Consider the following 22,655-nt stretch of genomic DNA (forward strand, 5'->3'; position numbering starts at 1 on the left):
TCACCTTTATTATTCTTTTGATTAATTGTTATAAATCGGCGAAACTAAGAAATATGTAATGTTATAAAAGGGAGTGAGAATCCTCAACAGTTGGTATTACATTTCGCGGTTTTCGTTAATGAATTTAGCCGTTGGTTCATTGTTGGATTGAGTTCAAACGCTTGAAAAGTTAGGAAGTGATAATGGAAGGTTTCACTATTTCTAATGATAGAAAGAGATTTTCGGATAAAGAAAAGTTGTTTTTGGTTCATCAAATAAATAAGTACAGCAGGGTGATTGAGTCGAAAGAAAGTAATGGGCCAAAAATTCAAGAGAAGCGGAAGATTTGGCAGGCTATCCAACAGGAGTTCAACGCAGAGCCAGACCACACTGAGGTAGGTTCTAATTAAGTATAGGCCTATTATTTAAGTTTTTAATCAATATAATTATCAATGCAAACGGTACTAATGTAATTATAGTTCTTACAATTAATGCAGGTTACAGTATTGAAAAGTAGGCCTATAGAAATACTCATTTAATTGGTGAACATAATAAACTTACGCTACATCAAACCAAACAGAAAGAATTTAGTATTAGCCTAGGCTAGGATACTAAATATATAAAATGCAGCAGGCCTACGCTCATGTTTGGCCTTATGCAATAGACCTATAATAAAATGTTACTCAACTAAGTTAAAAATGTGGTAAGTTTACAGCATATTGTGTAACAGCAGTCATAATAAAAATGGCTTAGTTAGGCCTATCTCTTATGTTCCAGATCTGATTTTGGAACATAAAAACCAGATCAAGCTAGATCTGGGTTAAGTTAAACTTATAACTCAAAGAAAACTATTTTAATAAATCAAAAAAGAATATAAGATGTTTTAACATTGAAACCTAATGAACTATGCATTTAAAAAGTAAAAAAAAATAAAAAGTGGAAAAATCCGCATCAAAAAGTAAACTGCCCGAACGGGATTTGAACCCGGGGCTCCAGCACTGAAGGCGGATCACTTGGCCACTAGACCGCGGCCGCTCGCTACCAGCGCTCGTAACAAAAGCCATTAAGAATTAGAGAAGCTGTTGGTCTCGTAATGTAAAACCTCATAGCCCAAAAGTTTTTTTGCTCGGTCGAACTTTTACCAAATAATAATGAAATTCGACTGACTGCAACAGTTCCAACAGATTCAAACCCATTTAAATCATTTATTAATCCCATATTCTTAGGCCTATCTATCAATTAAGTGGGAAATTGGAATATTTAAGAAAGTGTGAAGAGAGGTTCACCAGTTAATTAAGTTTAACAATTAAAAAAGTAAGCTATAGGCTAGTTAGGCCTACACCCAAAAACGTTATCGTAGGCTAAGTACTTAAATACTTTTCACTGAAATGGTCTTTTATTTTACATTATGCTTAACAAATAGATGGCAACCATACAACACAAAAACAACATTGATTGTAAAAGGCCTACCATAACAACACCCTATACAAACTATACAAATTGAAACAAATTTTTTTTTAAATAATGCGTTAAGTTAGCTAACATATTTTGCATTTTCTGTACCAATGGTTGCTACCTTTTTAGGCTTAGATTTTATAAGAATAAAGTGTGGATAACATTAAGTTTTACTTCTAAATAATAACTCCCTTTATGACAAAAACACGGTTAAATAATTCTTCAATATCCAATTATTTGTGACAGAAGGTGAGATGATTATGATTAGGCTACATTTGATGTTTTAGGTCATTTGGCTGAAATCTAAACATCAGGGTTAATATAAGAATAAGTGCAAAATCTCAATCACCAGTTCAGTTCAATAATTGGAAATTTATTTAATTCATGTAAATAGCTTAAGCTAACAACATACATATTATGTTGAATACCATTTAACAGTGTGGATATCAGACTTAACAGTGTGAATATCATAAAACAGTGTGGATAAATAGTCTAATGTTTGAAGATTATGTTCTAGTGTAAATCTTATATGATGATTATGTAGAGATAAACTAATTGCTTTGGGCCAATAAGCTGTGTGCTTTAGTTAGCTTTACATTTAAAAAATACTGTAATTTAGAGTTCTATGCTATAGAGATTTTAATTACATTATTGGGTTTCACAGAAGACTATACAGCAGTTGCAGAAATGTTGGGACAATATAAAGACCAGCAGGAAGAAGAAGTTGGCAAAGGAAAGGCAGGCCAAAATGGGAACAGGTGGGGGTCCTCCTACAAAATTTGAAGATGACCAAGAAATCGATGCCATCCTTCAAAATTCAACTGCCATTGACATCCCAAATGTGTATGACAGTGACACCTCCATGTTGGAGTCAACCAAAGAACAAGGTATGATTTAATAGCGCTTCAGTGTTTAATGCCCCTTTCTTATTGATATAGGCCTACTTAAACAAAACTTCTCATACTATTATAAAATAATGCTACAAATTTTAAATTGAAGGTAAGTTTTAATACATTCTTGGGGACTTTGTTTATACTCTAGCCATTTTTACTCCATAATGCTGAGTAACTTTTCAAAAGTCAGAGAACATGCATTGGTGATAATATCCATATGCCTAATGCCTTATTAATATTTTCTACAAATAACTATGGACATGGGACATAAAAAATATTTCTTTATGTAAATTGTACCTATATTAAACAAGGAAACACTAACTGAAGGTAACATTTGCGAACAAAAGGAAGGGTAATATCCAGGAATGAAAAGTGAGTACTGTACATAGCAAAGATCTCATTCTGAAGTTTTTAGCAAATGTTTGTCTTGTTGTTCAGTACCTAGGGAATGACTGCATCCTACCAAAACTATGATTGCAAGCTGGTAAATCAGTGTGTTGGTGCATGGCCTATTCTGAGAACTTTATCAACCACTTAAAACATTTTCAATAATACTATGAGACTAAAAGCCATACCATATATATATGGTATTTTTTTTACATAAAGCCTCCTTACAAAAGCTACTATGAGACTATTTGTTAATTATTTGTTGCAGAATTTTTCAATATGACCTTCATCGAAGTGAGCCAAGATGGGGAAAGTTCTGCTGTACCAGAAATTTCAATTAGGTCTACACCCCCACAGTTGACAATGACACCTGCTTGTTCAACCCACGATCAAAGAACACTAACTAAAGAAAATGAAAGAAGTAGGCAAACATTATTTGTTTAATTTTTCAGTAGCACCAAATATCAATGTATAAATATTATTAGTTATGAAAGATTTATGAAATTTGTTGGTGAATAAGTAAATAGAGATATCTTTGAAGCTCAGAAACATTTACACAACTACAGTGATGAAAATTTTAAGTCTAAGATGAAATTGGTACTAATATTTTTCTTAAGTCAGGCAGCAAGAGTTTTTAGAGTTCCGGGAATATTAACATTGTGATCTCTCTTATTCCTATCAAACAATTAACAATCCTAAAGTCTGTTAAAATCATTAGGTCATCAAGAACAGCATTTCTTTTCAGAAATTGACTACATATCCAAATAATACTTCCTTACATTTATTGAAAGAAAATATGTGAAAGTAATAATCATAATTTTTGTCTCATTAATATTTTTAGGGAATGATGGAATATGTGGGAAAAAACGCAAGCTGCTCGGAACTGCCAGGCAGGCTGCAATCAACATCGAGCTGGAGGAGAGGGTAAAGAAGTTGAGTAAGATGGCAGAGCATGAAGAGGAGTTGCACCAAATAAGATTAGAGGAGGCCAGAACAAAATTAAAGATACAGCAACAGATATTGGAAACAGCAAAAATTGAAACTGAGGCTGCAAGAATGAAAAAACAATATGAAGAGGAAATTTTAAAAATTAAATTAAAATGTGCATGTGAACATTGAACTTGTAATCCCCAGTTATTTGAGATACTATTAGTATTTTTAAATGCCTTTTTCCTCATGGTACAGTAGTTGTCTCATGTTTGTAATAGCTTGGCTAGTTATCCGTTTCTCTTAACTTTTTGGCCCATTAGTTTCTTTCGACTCAATCACCCTGCTGTACTTATTTATTTGATGTACCAAAAACAACTTTTCTTTATCTGAAAAAGTTCTGAATTTAGTACTTTAATATTTGTAAATACAATACTATTTTTTATTATAAAATAATAAACTGTTATTTTTTGGATGTTTGTTAAACCTCATTAAAAACTGCATGTAGTTTCCTAACTTAATTGGTTCAATGAAACCATATATTTCAATGGTGGTTGTTAAGACATAACACATGAACAGATCCATAATACAATTGTATTCTATATTATAATATTATTATAATTCAAGGATATGGTAAACTTTGAACCATTATGGACAACTTTAAACCTGGAAGAATCAAACGTAAGAGATTACTATACAAAAGACATTTTTTTATAAAATGACCTCTTTTACAGCTTTACAACTTTTCCTTTAAGGGTTTAGTTTGATCATTTACTTACAATAACTGATATGGCAATCATATATGGTGATTGATCACCAGATAATTGATAATTTCAATTAAATTGTTTACCGAGGAAATACAGATAAACATATAAGGTAATAAATAGTATATTAATTAAAGGATGATAACAAAATCATGTATTTTACAAAATGTTGACAAAAAGGACTGTTCTGGAGTCAATGTCTATTACTCCTCATTGCGCCTGTTTGAGAAATGGCGGTGGATGAACAGCTCTTTAATTAAACGGCCTCTCTCATTATCCCGAACTCTTTCTTCGACATCAACAACAAAATTTTGCCAGTTGTTGGGAATCAGTTGTACATCTTCGTTCCCAAAATCCCTTGGGTCCCACTGCCTCCCAATGTTGTGGAGCACAATGCAGGCAGCTATGATTCTTGTTGTTGTCTCAAGCTTGTTCCTCAACTCGTATAACATACATGGAAAGCGCCTCTTAAGTACCCCAATGGTTCTTTCTACTGTATTTCTAGTAGAAATTTGAGCCCTGAAATCAAATCAATTTATTCTTTAGATAATTACAATGAGATAACTTAAAGCTAGCATTATATACAACAATCTTGGTACTTACCAGTTTAGCAAAAGCCACACATTATATCTACTAGTTTAATCCAACATAACTACTTTCACATCAGTAGATTTGGTAGTAAAAAGTATAATATTTCATCATGTTTAGTAGTTTGGTTTATTATAGTAAAAGTTTTTAATATATTGGCCTCCAGACAACAAGTATGTTCTAAGTGGCATATTTTTACTTTACAATCATCAATAATGAGTGTAAAAAGTACTTGACATTAAAAAGTAAAATTGTGGATCTATTGACCTGTTGTATCTTTGTTCAGCAGCAGTTTGAGGGTCCAAAACAGGAGTGTACATGTATTTTGTTTGGGCATAACCACTGTCCCCTAGAAGAAAGGAGTTCTTCAGGTCGCCCCGGGGATTTTCAAAACGCCACCTAAATGAAGAAGCAGGATATTAATTTTCTAGATTAGTGTGTAAATTTCAGTACAATACAAATATAATTAAACAAAACTGACAGTCTGTGATTTCTTCTGTTTTATTAGCTTAATTGAATCAAAAGGGCACGAAGAAACCTGCAGATTAATACAAAATAATCGTTTCCAGATTACTAACAAATATTCATAAATATCCTCCATATTATTATTTTTGTATATAGCGGTTAAGGGGGTATTATGCCTACGACCACTAATTGATCTATTGTTAAAACAGGGAGGAAAAGGATTCACAAAATTATAGGAGAGGTAGGAGTTGTACAATATGTCGGAATCTCTTACTTTTGAGATAGGTACTCTTACTGAGATACTACAAAACTTTCTACTTAAGCTTTGATTTAGAAGCGGGTTACTTATTTTAAATACTTACTTATGACTTACATAACGCATAAAAAGTAAAAACTATTAATCTTATCTGACAGTTTGTTGGTAACTGTAAAAAAATGCTATTAATATTGTGAATACCGGTAATTAAAATGCTATACCTAAGGCTGCTGTTGCTGAATATCCTCGAGTCATGTGTTGACCCAGGCCAGCGAATCACTGCATCAAAGATCTGCAGCTGCGGGCCAGCGACGAGTTGCACATTGATGGACATGAATCCTTTTCTATTTCTATATACCTCTGCATTCTGGCCACCTGGACTTATAATTGGAATCTGAGTTCCATCAACACAACCCAGTACATTTGGAAATCCAGCTATTCCTAAAAAATCAGCTTTGACCAGATTTTCCTGAGCCTCATTTCTTGGGAAATGCACCAGTCTGGGGATATTTCTAGCCAAAAGTTCTGACACCTCTTGAACTATTCTACTAACAGTTGGCTGGCTTATGTTAACAAGATCTCCGCAAACAGTCTGGAAAAATGTTAACATATGACAATCTTTAAAGGTGTGAAATATTTTATCATATTAATAACTTATGTTACTACATAAGTTACATTACTTTGATATATTTATTTTTACGCTTAAGAAGGCTATATGCTAAATGTCCTTTTTCACGCTATGAAAAAATGGCAAAAATTCCAGGTTGTGGCTGGCTGTTGGTTACATAAAATATAGGCATGAGTTAAAGAAAGCATTGATATATACACGCCTATCTGCTATAATAGAATTCAAGTAACATGTATGCTAGCCTACATAATACTTGTAGCATGTTACACAATGAGAATGGTATTCTTCAACATGAATTCCTACCTATGCATGGACTATTTTGTTTTTGCCATTTAAAAAAAGATATTTTATCATTTTTAACGTCAATATTGACGTGACTTAGCATACTGAATGTATTGAATAGTCTAACATAGATTTAGTATCATTAGTTAATTTGTGTAGCTCACATTTTATTGTCATGCATTTAAATGACACGATTAGCTTAATATAGGCTATAATAATATTAAAATGCATAAATGTAGACCTAATAGACCTTTGAGAGCATTACATATATGGTACCGGTAAATAGGTAGGGCTAGGATGCTTTAAGTTAGCCTAAGTAACTAGAGAAATTTCTTTAGATAACTATATAATTCCAAAACTATTAGGCCTATTAAAAACCAGTGAATTAAAACTTAAATTAGTAAACCTAGCATAAACTCATTTACCTCAAATTTAACATTCAAGCCTAGTTATGATAAAATTGTTAAAATGTAGGCTAATAAACTTATAATGGCTTACCTGATAGCTACCAGTGGCATAAAATCTTAATGCAGTGGCGACTTTTATTTCTGGAGAAATAGGCAATCCCCTGTTTGTAGCGTTCTGCCTATTTCCATAAATTAGGGGAATAATTTTCTCCCTAACGACCTGTTTTGTAAATCTAAACCTATTTATAAATTCATTGTCATCATACACTTCAAAAGGATTCGTAGGGATGTGATCGTTTGGCCTATGTGCCCGATTTTCAAAAAGGTCATCGTCAATGTGGTCCATGAATTCAATAAAATCATCTTCTAAAATATTTTCATCCATTGTAGAATCGACGTGTGTATAAAGAATATAAATAATTTGTATAATAAATAAATAAATAAAATAACACAAGTATCAACAAATAATTTAACTAACCGATCTACTCAAAATACGCCGGGTCAACGGGAAAAGTGTCAATGCTGTTTAATCAAAATAAACAAACATAACCTACAAATCACAAATTTGTAAGGTTATAGGGACGTTCATACCTTCCTTATTATTCTAAGGAGTAAGGAATCATCAATTAAGGAAAATTTATTCGTTAAAGGAGTTAGGAGCGTTTGTGAATTTGAACAAGCAACAATACTTAAGGAATTCCTTCAATCAAGGAGGCCTTGAATAAGGAACGGAAGTAGGAACGTTCCTGAATACCAGTAAGGAGAAAGGTAAGGAATAAGGAACAAGGAATAGGTTAAGGAACGTTCATGAATTCCGCTCCTAGAGTCTTGAACCTAACCAAGCAAGATTCGAGGAAGAAGATGGAAGCGTTTCGTTTCAGCGATTCTCAAGTAAAGTAAATTAGGGGTATTCGATATCGACTATTGACTTGTGGAGCTATGCGATACCAGTACGATAACTGCATCGCATCAACGATGACGTCACGACTGACTAACAAGGATGGGAAAATCTGCCCACCCTCCTTAGGACTACTCCCTTCCTCTTCCTCTTGCTATCAACATGTCTGTTACTGTTGTGGTGTTTGTGTTGATGATAAGTTAGTTAAGAAGAAGTAAGTAATCAAGTAAATAAATGCCCTGCCTGTAAAATTTGTCAGTAGTATGATGGCATTGACTTGGCTATTTAATCAAATATCACAGTGATGAGTTGATAACGTAACGTGATTTAGTTATAATTTTTGCAAGCGTCTTGAGAAATAAATAACTTGAAGGTAAGTTGATTTTGCTTTGCTTTGCCTCTTTAGTCTAGAATTTGTAGCAGTACTTACACCATCCAGAAACTTAAATAACACACTGCATAACTTTAGCCTAGGTATTTCAATTTATCCTATATTTTCCCTATGTAGGTGTTAAGAACTGTGATAAAGTATACTTTCATAATGTATTCCCATTATAAACATGGCTCACTTTGAAAGTGGATTATCCTAACCCACCAAGACTGACTAGCCTAAGTTAGTCCAACCTTGGCCCAGAACTTAGGTTGACCAACTGGTGAATATTTTAAACCCTTCCTGGACGGGCAAAATCGTGACATAGAACAGGAAAAAATTAATTTTTCTTATTTGTGTTTTGTTATACAAGTAGGCTAAGTAAAATAAACACAATGGAACACTTCATAAATACTGTCAAAATAATTTTTTACTCGTTTTTAACTATGCGGATACCGGTATATTGCCTACCCGTCCACGGATGAGTAGAAAAGCAGCGGATGTATCAGCCACCCGTCTTTGAAGATATGGCCATGACAACGTTAGGCAATAAGTTAAATAAAGAACAATAAGTATGTAAACAATAAATAAAGACAACGTAGTATTGAGCACGAAATGTTGAGGGGGGAGCGTAGGAGAGGTGGGTGGTGCGCGGGAGAGGGGGAGACGCGCGTGAGAGGGGGGAGTTTGGGAGAGAGCGCAGCCATGGAGAGAGCAGGAAAGTGGCACCTTGGTACCGTGAAACATCTGGTTACTGCCCAAAGCACCTGCCAGTCTGTCTGAAGAGAAGGCGGTTATCATAAAAAACCATAAGCGGATATATCCGCCACCCGTCCTTTATTATTACGGTATCGCCAAAGACTTAAGCGGATGTATTCGTCACCCGTCCGGGAAGGGTTAAGACCCTCCTAATGGATGTGTAAGGCAAAATTGCTACAGTTTTCAATAGGCCTAAGTTACCTAACTTACCACCTTAAGAAATAAAAAAAAAACTCAATACGGTAACTTATCTCTTCAAAAACCAAAATAGGGCTGAACATAAGCACAAAACACTCGCTGCTACAAAAAAAATTTAATATTTTAGCGGTAAATAACTTGCTTAAAATTAAGGTAGGCCTAATTATATCGACCTCCTAAAATCCTCCTATATAATTTATTTATATTACAAAATTAAATTTTTTTGTTCAAAATGGTCGTAATTTCACTCAGATTTCAAAAATGATTGTCCGTATTTCCGATTTCCCGGGGAATTTTTTTTGTTGAAAGTTGTGTGTTAAAGACATTACAGTTGATTAAATAATTTTAAAAAGTAAAGAGAAAATAAAGTTAACTCTTAAAACTCTGTTTTATAATCAAACTCGCCACTATAGCCTACCCGTGCCTTGCAACGGGGTCAGTAGAGGCTATGCAAAAGAGACAATGTTGGTTCAGGTGAAAATATAATCAGGCAAATGGAATTTCGCTTAGTCTGCAGGTTTGTTGCGGCTGGTGTATTTTAAAAGTAACTATTTCCACAAAAATATACTTGACACTCACTTGTTTCAGGGGTCAAAAATGGTAATTGAAGCAGAGGCAACTACTTCAGGCTCTTCCTCAAGGGAGAGAAAGGATTCTAATGAGGATAAAGAAAAGGATGAGCGAATGTTTGAGTGCAATATATGCTTGGATACAGCAAAGGAAGCTGTTGTCAGTATGTGCGGTCATTTGTTTTGGTAAGATATCTTCTAAGCTCATATAATTAGGATTGCGTAACTAATTCTTTGCAAAAAATGCTGATTAGTAAAATTTGTATAGGCCCTACAGTTGGATTAGTTGCTTCACATGGCAAATAGGCAAACCTAAGGTTTGTTATTTCATTTTTGTGAGAACTCTATATTTTTTTTCTATAGTTAGGCCTATATTAGTGTTTCACATTTAATTTTAGAGTACCTATACAGTATTAACACTTTATGATTATGAAATTTATATGGTTTTATATTGCAAACTTAGGTTACGCATAGTATGTTTAGCTTTTACTTAACCAAACTGAATTTTGATTAAACCTGTAATCCAACTACCATTTTTACGAGATCGCAAATCAGTCTTAAATCTATCTGACCATGGAAAGGGGATTTTCGGGGGGATGAAGGGTAAGTTATCGGACAAGATAGGTGTTTGGTATATTTTACTCATTAATAGTAACTTATTAAAATAAACTTTTAACTCTTCCATTAAAAGTAAAAAGAGAGATATTTTTGTAATGGACTATTATTTGTATTATTTGTATCGGGCACACAGAACTAGTTGTGAAATAAGCTTTTTCAAAGTAGATTTAAAATATTCAATGTAGGGATGGGCGAGTAGGCTAGTGTTTTTTTAGTCGAGTCGATTCGAGTTAGCACTTCGACTAACATCCTCCGTCATCGTTTTTAGAATCTTCATCTTGTAGGTGTTCTTCATTATTAGGCTAACAATAATAAATTCTTATAAAAACATTATCTCTATTTCTTCTGCTTTGTGGCGTTCTATGACTTTTTATGTTTCCATAGTTTACAAATCGGTTCATTCAATGACTGTCAAGATTGTCAATTCTATGTAGGCCTATTTATTTGGATAATATATCAAATTGTCTACAGGCTTTCTCACTTTTATCCACTGTAAATATGTTAGCAAACCCAAATTCAAAGAATTTAATTTTAACCTGGTCAGTAAAATTTTGTTTTTGTTAGACGCATTTCCTTAATTATTAACAGCAATTAAATTATCCAGCTGATCATAATGTAAACATTTATGTTCTTCATAAGGATAACATTGGAACTTTAAAAGCCACTGGCGCAGAGCCCAAGGGACTTTTTTTCAAAAATGTAAGGTCAGTTTGCAAATCTTCATGACACGCTCTTTCCAATGAGACGTCTATGGTCAAAATCGGTTAAGAATGGCGGAGGAGTTCAAAGGACAAATTTTGTGTCTGGCATATTAATTATATAGATTACAGAAGATCTGAGACTGTATTGTTTATTTAACCATAAATTGATGTTTCTCAGCTGGCCTTGTCTTCACCAGTGGCTGGACACAAGACCCAATAGACAAGTCTGTCCCGTATGCAAAGCTGCAATATCCAAGGAAAAGGTGATCCCGCTGTATGGCAGAGGCAGCTCAAAACAAGATGACCCTAGGTTAGTATTTTGCTTCCTTTTCCTATTAGTCTTAGCCTACATGTAAAAAAAGAACTAAAGTATTAATTTCAGTGTTACTTTCTCTGGTTTTAGCGAATTTCCCATATAGGGAATAAGATATTATTATATGTCTCATGATAGGACCTTGACCCGGGACCGATTAATCTTTTTGTTTTGAGGTCTTCAGAGACCATAAACACCATTCGTTCAAATTCATATATATATATCTGGCGGCGCTTTACCTGGGGTTAGGGTGGTAATTTTTTGAAATTTTTGACATAAATTAAAAAATTAGATGGGTTTTTATCATTTGAGACACCTGAATAGAAGTTGGAGAATGATTAGATACATGGAAAAATTCCCCAATCTGGGACCTATGTGGAACAGTTGAGTTGTCTAGACAAATGGATTAAAGAAATTGTGTATTTAGGACTGTATTAAGTTCTTTAAAGAATTCTTCATCTTAAATTAATAAAAATGGGTTTCTGTGTAAACAACTGTACCTTCTTCTAAGAAAGGTCTGAAGTCAATTTCGAATGACATTGAAACAAATGTCATTTTGATGATGAAACAACTCATAATAGATAATTGATTTCACAAACAAAATATTAATCCCTACAATTCAGTTGTTTTATCAAATTTCAGACACATAAAATGAGTCCTCGAAGAGGCTCTGCTTCTAGGTTCAATTACTGGTCTCATTACCATTACCACTCAGTTTAACATGCATTTAAGGGTGAATGTCAAATTGAGATATAATTTAAGTCCCGGTGTAAAAACCAGGAAATTAGTAATAATTTTATTTTTGTGATTAGATTAAGTTCAAGCTTAATATTATATTTGTACATATCAATAAAAATGTATTTGAAAAACCAAATAAAAGTATTAGAAAAATTACCAAATGTGTGTCATTTGTCCCGTCGCTCACTGTCCTCATAACCTATTATGAAAGTACAGTTAGTTATAATTGTTGAATAAAAAATATAAACAAGTAAATATTGGTATTAATAATTTCGTACACTAACAAAGATAATCGTGATAACAATCGAATAAATTAAATTTTATTTACAAAAAGTGAAAAAAATGTGTTTTCATCTGTCCCCAAGACAAAGTGGTAAATCGCGGGAAATTTTGACTTCCCTGTCACTGTTGGCAGCCGTGGTCTTTTGTTGGAGTAAAGGATAGTATTAGATCCGCAAAGAGTTGTTGTTTACTGTTTTCAGTGTTTTTTAGTTAAATATTTGAAAGTTACGTTGTAAATTTATCAAGATATCTGATATTAAAGGTATGTAAAGCATAGTATGTCCAATCGCTCACGGTTAGAATTGGTAATATTTGTTAAATCAACTGAAAAGTTTGCATGCACTCTCGAAAAGATCCAAGGCAAACATAACCTCCAAATGTTTCAGTTCATTTCAACTTATCGATCGGCTGTAATGGGCCATAGAGTACGAAATGTCTCGTCGCTCACGCGTCTCGTCGCTCACGTCGGCGAATAGAAAAACGTGGGCGACGAGACATAAAACGTCAGCGACGAGACATAAACGTCGGCAACGAGACCTGAAATGACTTTAATGATGATATTCAAGTAATTTTGTCAAACCAACTAGATAAATCCTGTGTTGTAGTTCAATTTATAAATTTGAAAAAATGTTTTTCTTTAATATTTTTTTATAAAAAATGTGAATGAATTACGTTGGACATATTGGTTTATTTTATCAAGCATAAAAATTGATTTTTACCGCCTAATAATCCTACGTTTTGGTAACAATTATTATCACCAAACAACTTTATTTTTATTAGTGTCCAAAATGTTAAGGAATTTACTTTTTAAGCTGTAAGACAATTTATTTTCTGTTATCGTCAATAAGGTTTTTTAATTGTTTTTCAAGTTTTAACCTTTTTTAAATAGTCTTTCTGATTTGATATTTCATATTTTTTTCTTTTTTTAGGGTCAAATGAAGTGTTAAAGTAACAAAAATGCCAAAAGAAAAATCTAAATCAAAAACTAGTGATAGGGAAAAGGCGAGAAAATATGAACGTGCACGAATGCTTGCAAATGAAAGGGCTAGGCGGTATAAAGCTAAGAAAACTGAAGAACAGCTACAAAAGAAAAGAGAGCAGGATAGAATTAGCGCACAGAAGAGAAGAATGCATGTGAAAGAAATGACTGAAAAAGAAAAGAAAGCTGCTAGAAAAGTGTGGAGACAGAGGAAACGCCAGCAACGGAAAAGACAGAAGGAAAGCCAAGAAGTCTTAGCAGCTACTCCACCTGCAAGTGATGATGAAGTCATAGACACCCCAAGAACTAAGTCAAGACAGAACGAAGTTGGGAAAAAAATAGCCAAAAAAAATAGACTTAAAATTATTAGAGAGCTTAAAGATACCAAAGAAGAAAATAAAAAACTACAACGACAATTGGAGAAATATAAAAAAAGACTCCAAAGAGAAAAACTAAAACATACTGGGGGTTCTCCATCGCCAAGGAAGAAACTAAAACAAATAGTTGGAACGGAAAAAGTCTCACCAAATATAAGAAGACAGCTATTTTCGGGCATTGTGCTACAAAAGCAAATACAAAATCAAATGCAGTCTGTCAGTGCAAAATCCAAACTCCGTCAGATTATGACAAAAACCGTAGGAAATGAATTTTTAAAAAAATACAGAGTTCAAAAGCAATTTCAAACTATTGTTCCCTATTCATACAACAAAGTTTTGGCCACAAAGACACCTTCACTGCACTATGACAGAAAGAAATACGACACGATTAAAGTCAAAGAAGCACTTGCCATTAGAAAGTTTTATGAAGATGATATGGTATCGAAAATGATGCCGGGTAAGAAAGACTATGTACAAAGAGGAAAAATTAAAAAACAGAAACGTGTTCTCTTGAACTCACTGTACAATCTGTATGATAAGTTTGTGCAGGAGACTGGTATCACTAATATTTCAAGATCAATCTTCTACCGATCTAGACCTTGGTGGGTGTATAGGCCAAAAGAAAAGGACAGAGAAACCTGCGCGTGCATAAAACACGAAAATTTCCAATTTGTATTTTCTGCACTAAAAAACGCCAAGGTTGTTTCCAAGTATAAAGATGTTGATGACCTACTAAACAACCTAGTTTGCTCCGTTAAAAACGAGAACTGCATGTTGGGGTTGTGTTTGGTTTGTAAAAATAAAAATATTGAATACAAAAGAACAGATGGTGAAGCTCAAATTAAGTTCCATAAGTGGAAGCTAATTAAAGAAAACAAAATTATAAAGGGGGAAAACAAATCTATTGGAAGGACGATTAAATCAACAGAAACCAAATCCTCAATTGAGGTTGTTGAGTTGCTTGCTAACATGGTACCCCAGTTTAAAAAGCACGTTTTTCAGATGTACTACCAGGCAAAACAGTTAAAAAATTTAAAGGAAAACCCTAAGGACAATGAGATTTTGTTTCAAGTCGACTTTTCACAAAATTACGTTGCAAAGCACTCGACCGAAGTGCAGAGTTTGCATTTTGGGGCATCGCAAAAGCAGATTTCACTCCATACCGGGGCTAAGTATGTTAAACTAAATAATCAAGTCAGCTGTACAACATTTTGTACAGTTTCTGACCAATTAGACCACCAAGCTCATGGGGTTTGGAGCCATTTAAAACCAATTTTAACTGATACCGATCAAAAATTTTCCAACACAAAAACAGTTCACTTCTTTACCGACAGCCCCTCATCTCAGTATCGGAACAAAGTAAACGTGTTTTTAATGAAAAATTTGATGCCCAAATACTTTAAAAACTTGGAGCAATTTTCATGGAATTTTACGGAGTCCGGCCACGGAAAAGGAGTAATGGACGGGGTGGGGGGCTCTTTGAAGAGGAATTCCGATTTAAACATTTTACACCAACAAGAAGTAACATGTGCAACAGATTTTGTTAACCAGTTCTCAAAAAGCAAGACAAATGTCATTGAAGTCAAACCCGAGGAGTTTGCAAAAATTAAATCCCTAATTCCGGAAAGCCTTGAACCAGTTGCAGGAATCATGAATGTGAAACAAATAACGTGGTCTAAAAAGACTAAAACCTTGCAATTCAGAAAACTCTCATGTTTTCAATGTAAACTCGAAGAAGAATGTATACACCATAATTTGTTTTCGATCGGACCGGATGGAAAGCAAAATGCAACGAAAAGTACCACGAATGTGAAAAGGACAAAGACATTGAAGAAACAAGAGACAAAGAGAAAACCTATTTTAAAAATCTCTGACGTATACAGTTCTGAAGACGAAGAAGACGTTCTGCCTAATGTTGTCGAGATAAAAGAAGAATTTTCTTTTGAAGAATTGGTGCGAGGACTATTTGTTGTAGTGACATTTTTAACTGGGCCTAAATTACAAACGCCAAAGGACTACGTCGGCATACTTCAAAACGTTGACAGTCTAGATGAAAGAGAAGTCGAGGTAATGTTCATGAAAAGAAATAATATCAAAGACAATTCGATATTCTTTCCTAATGAGGCCGACCAATCGTACATTTCAGTAGACCAAATAAGAGGAATCTTACCAACGCCCCTAATCATGCCAGGCAACAGGCTCTATTACAAATTTGAGGGGCCAATTCATCTAAGATAAACGAAAAAAAATCAATGAAGACTGTGTAAATATGTAAATAGTGTTTTTTTTATGTGTTGTAAAAAATTTGAAATCTTTTTTTGTGTTTAGTTACGATAATATTAAATGAGTTGTTTACAAGATACGACAAAATTTACTAGATAGGCCTAATAGAAAACTTCAAGAACTTCCACTTGCCAAAAGGTAAGATTTTCACCTTATTTTTTTGTTGTTTTGCTAAATAATTTTAGGTTACCAAATTTGTTTAAGTTGGACCCTTTTTGTAAACTGAGATATATCTCAGACACTTCAATCGCTGCCGTTTCTCATTACTTCCGCGTCTCGTCGCTCACGGCCGCATCCCGTCGCCGACGCCGTCATGTCCCGTCGCCGACGTCATGTCCCGTCGCCAACGTTATTTCCCGTCGCTCACGCTCATACATTCGTTCTTAACTCGATACAATTCGAAAAAAAAAATATAAATGCTGTTTCACTATATTTTATAAATAGTTTACTTTAACATTAATTTGAATTTGTTATTTTCCTGTTGCAAAATAGTCATGTAAACTGAAAAAATAAGTTCAATTTTTCTTACTTACAAAATATTTAAACAAAAATGTTAGTTAGTTAATAAAAATAAAAATATTAATATCAAATATTATAATTATGTTAATTGATGCCTAATCAGTTGTTTGTTTAAGCATTTATTTTTATTATTCTCCCAATAATTATAAGGATTTTATTTTTTTTCTTAGTCAGTGATCTGGTTGTTAAAACCTGTACTCCAAGACTTAAAAAGTTTATAAATATTAAAAAAAAATTTTTTAAGCTCGACCGCTACTTGGAAGTTGAAGTTAATTATATCTAGGTCTTAATACATAAAAGGTAAAGTAAAAAACACATTTTTATTTTTTTATCTTTTTATTTTGAAATTCCATCTCAATTTGACATTCACCCTTAACTCATCAGACATTGCTGTTACAGCACACAATTCTTTATCAGCCGTTTATTTAATTTTCAGGAACAAGACACCACCTAGGCCTCCAGGCCAGAGATCTGAACCAGAAAATAATGGGGTGAGTATTATGTATTTAAGCATGAGAATATTTAATATTGTTACTGAGAAAATATGGCATTACAGAAATCTGTTTTTGCTATAAATTCAATGTTAAATTTTGTTTTAAGAGTGGATGTTAACCAATAATTTTATTTAAAAGCAAATATATTTGTTGGTAGACAAATTTCTAGTAAATGCATAATGTCTATAGATATACCAAGAACAAAACAACCTGCGCAGAAACGAAAAGATCACGTGGTTCGCGCAGGTAGGTGTGGCGTACCATTCAAACCTGCGCGGCTCGAAACGGCCCAGGGTTCTTTTGTTTCTGGTATTACTATAACCCATCTTCAATTTGGATCTTAAATGACTATTGGTATAGTCCTATTGGAAATAAGGTTAACATTTTTTATCTGACCAGTTTTATTGTCAAATTCTTCCATTGCTGTTTAACTTATAATAGAATTTCATTCAGTTTCATCCTATGTTTCTTTTTATTTGGCTTTATTTTATTTTTAGGGCTTCCCAGGATTTGGATTTGGAGAGGGAGGTTTCCATATGTCTTTTGGGATTGGAGCATTTCCATTTGGGTTCTTCACTTCATCATTCCAAGTTGGGGACAGAACTTTTGGTATGTGAAGTCTGTAAATTTTCTCATTTAAATTGAATTTTGTATACAGCTGTTTAATAAAGCAATTTTAATTGGTATTTATTGCACAGCCAGCTTTAACTCCAATCCGTGGCCTTTGAAGTGGCGACGTCACAAGTAGTGTTGTTACAGCTGTTTTGTTTGGAGGCAGCTAATCAGGCCTGTTTTTGACTATGTCAGCGCCCTAGGCACAACTAACATAGTAGCGCCCCTTTGCAATATATAACAGGGTGACCACCAACCGGGAAATCTGGTAATTAAGCGTGAATGTTTTTGAACCGGGAATTATATGTGAATTTTGTATTTCTACCTGGAATCGTCAATTTACCGCCATGGTGCATGACAAAAGTGACGTTTCTGTGCCCACGGGAGACGATAATATGTCTCCACAAGGCCTTGAGGGATGATCAGAACTTTTCCGCGATCGCATGAGACGATGATATTGTCTAAACGACCGCAGGATATGATCATGATTTTACCGCGATCGCTCAATACTACAATAAGATCTACAGAGCTGCGATGGATGATCAGAACATTGCCGCGATCACAGAAGACGAAGATAATGTCCACACAATGGCGGGAAACAGTCAGAAATTTTCCACGATCACGGAAGACAATAATGATCTCCACATGACTGCGGGATATTATTAGCATTTTGACCTAATCACAGGAGATGATTAGGATGTCTTCACAACCATTGGAGACTATTATGATGTCTACAGGACCACGGGAGTTACAATAATGATGTCTAGTCTACTCTGCACAGGGCTGCGAGGGATGATCAGAATTTCACCGCAATGTCGCGTAAGACGATGATAATGTCTACTCAACCACGGGAAAGATCAGAATTTTGCCACATTCGCAAAAGACGATGATGATCTCTAAACGACCGCGGGAGATGATTACCATTTGCCACAATGGCGGGAGAGGATGACAATGCCTCACGACCGCGGGAAGCGATGATGTCTTCACGGCTGTGAGGGATTATCAGAACTATATCGTGATCACGCAAGGAGATGATAATGCCGTGACCCCGGGAAAAGATTACAATTTTGCCTCATTCGTGGTAGACAGTGATCATCTCATCACGACCGCGGGATGTGTTCATATATTGCCACGATCAAGGAAGATGATAATTATGTCTACGCGTCCACCGAAAATAGTCAGAATATTGCCGCGATTGCGGGAGACGGACGATGATGATGTATACTCAACATCAGGAAATAATTACCATCTTGCCGCAATTGCGGGAGACTGTTAAGATGTCTACACGGCCGCAAGGGATTGTCAGTTTACCGCAATCACATACAAATACAGCCCCATACTTTTCCAATTTGTTGGCGCCCCTCAAAAAAGCCAATCGCCTCGCGCCCTAGGCACGTGCCTACCTTGCCTATTCGGTAAATCGGCCCTGCAGCTAATGGTATTTTTTGGTTACTGGGCTATGAACATATTGACTCCATTTTAAATGTTCAGAAATAGATTTTCAATTTATATTGTTTGTTTTGGTCTTCAATTCTATTTGTTTTAGTTTAAACTTTTAATAAATTTATGATCATAAATTTAAATTTGAATGATTATAATGCGAGCTAATGAGCTGGTATCACATGTCTGCCATGTTATCTTATGGGAAGTCTGGCGCTAAACAACACTACTTGCGACGTTGCCAATTCTACTAGTCCGCGGCCTGGAGTTAAAGGTGGCCGTGATGTATTGTTTAAGGAACTACATGTAAAGCGAAGAATCATTATTTTATTTTGTATAACAGGAAAATATCTTAAAAACCCCAGCCATAGCGAACCTGTACACAAAGCATACTTTCTGTTGCTTTATTGAGTGTTTATTCTAACAGGTCCTTTTAAAAGTAAACTATTTGATTGCATTAGGCTACTTGGTATCATACTTTCTGTGGTCCTTTAATGGAACTTGTGCCATTTATTTTTTTACCAGTCAAAATCATTCGTACTTACGTGTTATACTGTTCACACTTAACCTAACCTAAGGGTGGTTAGGTTAGGTTAGGAAGATTTTGTTATTTAAACTAGTTAAAATTTTATTTGGAATGATTTATCGATGTGTTCAGTATGATAAGTTTAAGTAATAAATCATTGTGATTTTTAATTGTTGACAATATACCACCTCTTTTCCAGTTGCACTGGCAAAGTCGATTTATTTTTAATCAAGTAATATTTGATTTTCGCTTGTTTAGAGTGTTGTAGATTGAACAAAACCAAATTGTACTTTTTTTTTAATAGTATGGCTTAATATTTATAACGTTAACTTAACAGAATAGTCTTAATTTAATAGAAACTAAATGTTCTTTTCATTAATTTGATCTACTTAATTTTAAGTAAATAAATAATATTAAAAATGTTAAGTAAAACATGTTTAGGCCATGTTGCAGGTCAGAGAGGACTGACTCCATTTGAAGATGAACAGTTCATGTCCAAGGTGTTTTTGTGGGTCGCAATCCTGTTTGTGTGTTGGCTTCTTCTTGCATAGTGCTGCCTTCCCCTATATTGGCAATACACATCGCTCACTGTACCAATTTACTGTGGAAAATGTTATATACCTAATCTTTATAATATTTAATAATTCAAAATGTGTGTAGGGTGTTTGGATGATTTTTATTACGTCTAATATGTATTAAAATTAAGTTGTAATAGTTTAGATTCTTTAAGAGATTTTTTTAAAGGATATAGTTTGCACTCAATATATTTAATGTATGATTTGCTTTTATGGAGTAGGCCTAATCTGAAATAGTGAGTGTCACATATTGATACCGTATTTCGTAGACAATGAGTAATGGAAATACTTGGTTCAGAGTTGAGCTTAGGCAGTTTAGCATGGAGACTGGAGAGTGTAACGTTTACACCACAAGGTCTTGTGGGTAAATATCAGGAGAGTTGGAATTATAGAGACGCTTTATCAAAGCCACTATTGCTGTGATTGTTAGGATAACATGCTATGTATATAGAAATCACAATTTGCCACAAATTGTACATAATATTGATATTTATGAGCCTTGTTAGTCTGTATTTTGAATAGGTTTAAGATAATTTCATGTCTTGTAAAATCCATTGAGTGGTCAATACAGTACTTTTCTCTTCAAAAACCATGTTTTTGGTTTTTTTTAATTTATTTCTAATAGTGCTGCAGTTTACACCATTTGAATTACTGCATTCTCTGGTCCTCTTATGTTATTTATTTTGTTTATTATTCTACTCGCTTATTTCCCATGTCTTTTTATTTTAAATATTTCATACCAGTATGTATTTTTTTTACTATTTGTGGCATTTTGAAATGTGGGTTGGATATCAAAGGAGTGTAAATAGTCAATAATTGTGTACAAAGCATATCATAATATTATGTTATACACTTCAGTTGCTCACTTGTAGCTATTATGTACCAGTATTTAATTTTACCTGTTTGTACAACTGAAGTAGGAATAAAAGTTTGTGAGTTAATTTGATGTATTTTATATCCTACTCTCTGCTTCTCAGTTGATTTAGTTAACATTTCAAACTAAAATAAATTTACAATTATAAACTGAACATGTTCTCACAATAGTGATGTGGAGCTGAGGCTAAAACTGAGATAAGAACAAAAACCAACTTTCAGGCAAGGTGCTGAATGTTTTTAGAAAATAAGAGTAACCTTTAATCAGTCACAAAGAAAACAACTGTGCAGGTAATAGTTATTTGTGTAACTAGTGGTGAAAGTGGCACTTTGCTGCACACGAGAGCAATGTTTACAATGAATGATCTTGAGTGCAGCAAAGGCCTTTTTCACTCGTGTTACACATTATATTTTTCCTACAGTCACTATAAAGCATATAAATAATTAGTCTTTCAAACACTATACAAAGCTTTTTTAGGTTCAGCTGGCAACAAAAATGGTGCCCTAGAGAAAGTAGTACCCGCGGTCCGTATCACTCCACTATTTTTCCTCGGCAAGAAATTTGCTACGCGTTTTGAGAATATAGTTCCGTATGTTTTAGTAATTTGAAGTGGTTTCCGCGCCTTAAAAAATGCTTAAAAGGTATTTTTTTTTGTTTATTTAGATCGTAGGAATATTTTAAAAACGTTTAAAAGAAAAGTCCAGAAAGTTCAGGAATACCGAAACTATAAACACGAAATGACAGGTTAAATCGTAGTTATAATTAGTCAATCAGCTGCTCATAGAATTATTATCTTTAAGTGTTGCCAACCTATTTCCAAGCGTACACGGATTACGTGCATAATAAAACCACGCTGTTTTGTGTTGTTTGGTTGGAATCCTGATGTGCGGCAAAGTATAAACCGTACGGCAAAGTATAAATTGTACGGCAAAGTATAAATATGCAGCAATTAGCAGCTTTCTGTACTATAAACAGTACAGGGAAGCCAACTTTGTCGGGCGACTGTAGGAAAAATCAATTTATTACACATCTTAGCACTCAAAGGCATAAGCCTATTTTTTATTTCTCTGTTAATTGTTTTTAAGGTTGTCCTTTTATGGCTTTTATTTTACAACATATTTACTTCAACACAATATGTTCATATTTAACCAAAATAAAAGTAAATACTAATATACCCCTGCCGCAGCAAACCTGCCAACTAAGCGAATTCTTCCCATTTGCATTAATTGATTTCAATTAAATCTATATAATTAACATTTAGGTTTAACGAGTTTGCTCCCTAGGTTTGGTTTACCTAAGTTTGCTGCTACGGGGAAATTTTAGTGTGTTTTTTAGTAAAATAACTATAAGTTATAAGATAATAAATTTGCCAAGTTTGATCAAAATATATCCATAAACAAGCAAACTACAACATTTTACAATATTCTCCATAAGAATGATATTGGAATTTTAAATTGAACAATTTTATGAATTTTCTCCAATTTACCAATAAACCAATA

General features: G+C 34.0%; 2 protein-coding genes and 1 long non-coding RNA gene across 4 annotated transcripts; 2 read left to right on the forward strand and 1 right to left on the reverse strand.

Moving 5' to 3' along the window:
• Positions 1-219: 219 nt before the first annotated feature.
• On the forward strand, positions 220-3,096 carry LOC128983433 (uncharacterized). The gene is made up of 3 exons (XR_008489848.1): positions 220-374; positions 2,099-2,321; positions 2,983-3,096. It is a non-coding gene; the product is annotated as an uncharacterized LOC128983433 (long non-coding RNA).
• Positions 3,097-4,565: 1,469 nt separating this feature from the next.
• On the reverse strand, positions 4,566-6,089 carry LOC128987725 (putative nuclease HARBI1). Its single transcript, XM_054408762.1, has 3 exons — positions 5,936-6,089; positions 5,261-5,392; positions 4,566-4,924 (listed from the first exon to the last, which is right to left on the reverse strand). Exons 1-3 carry the CDS (start codon positions 6,046-6,048, stop codon positions 4,609-4,611), a joined length of 561 nt encoding a protein of 186 aa, XP_054264737.1. The 5' UTR covers positions 6,049-6,089; the 3' UTR covers positions 4,566-4,608.
• A 2,035-nt stretch (positions 6,090-8,124) lies between these two features.
• Positions 8,125-21,223, forward strand: LOC128999749 (E3 ubiquitin-protein ligase RNF185-like). 2 transcript variants are annotated; one of them, XM_054426446.1, is made up of 6 exons: positions 8,125-8,302; positions 9,845-10,011; positions 11,323-11,454; positions 17,072-17,126; positions 17,627-17,738; positions 20,149-21,223. In XM_054426446.1, exons 2-6 carry the CDS (start codon positions 9,854-9,856, stop codon positions 20,256-20,258), a joined length of 567 nt encoding a protein of 188 aa, XP_054282421.1. In that variant the 5' UTR covers positions 8,125-8,302; positions 9,845-9,853; the 3' UTR covers positions 20,259-21,223. The 2 variants fall into 2 exon arrangements, with proteins under 2 accessions (XP_054282421.1, XP_054282500.1); XM_054426525.1 differs by having other exon boundaries at positions 8,129-8,302; positions 20,161-21,223.
• The last annotated feature ends 1,432 nt before the right edge of the window (positions 21,224-22,655 follow it).

Source organism: Macrosteles quadrilineatus, unplaced genomic scaffold (genome assembly GCF_028750875.1).
Source record: "Macrosteles quadrilineatus isolate MER2022 unplaced genomic scaffold, UCM_ALF_1.0 Scaffold_1__1_contigs__length_201487025, whole genome shotgun sequence".
Taxonomy (NCBI): domain Eukaryota; kingdom Metazoa; phylum Arthropoda; class Insecta; order Hemiptera; family Cicadellidae; genus Macrosteles; species Macrosteles quadrilineatus.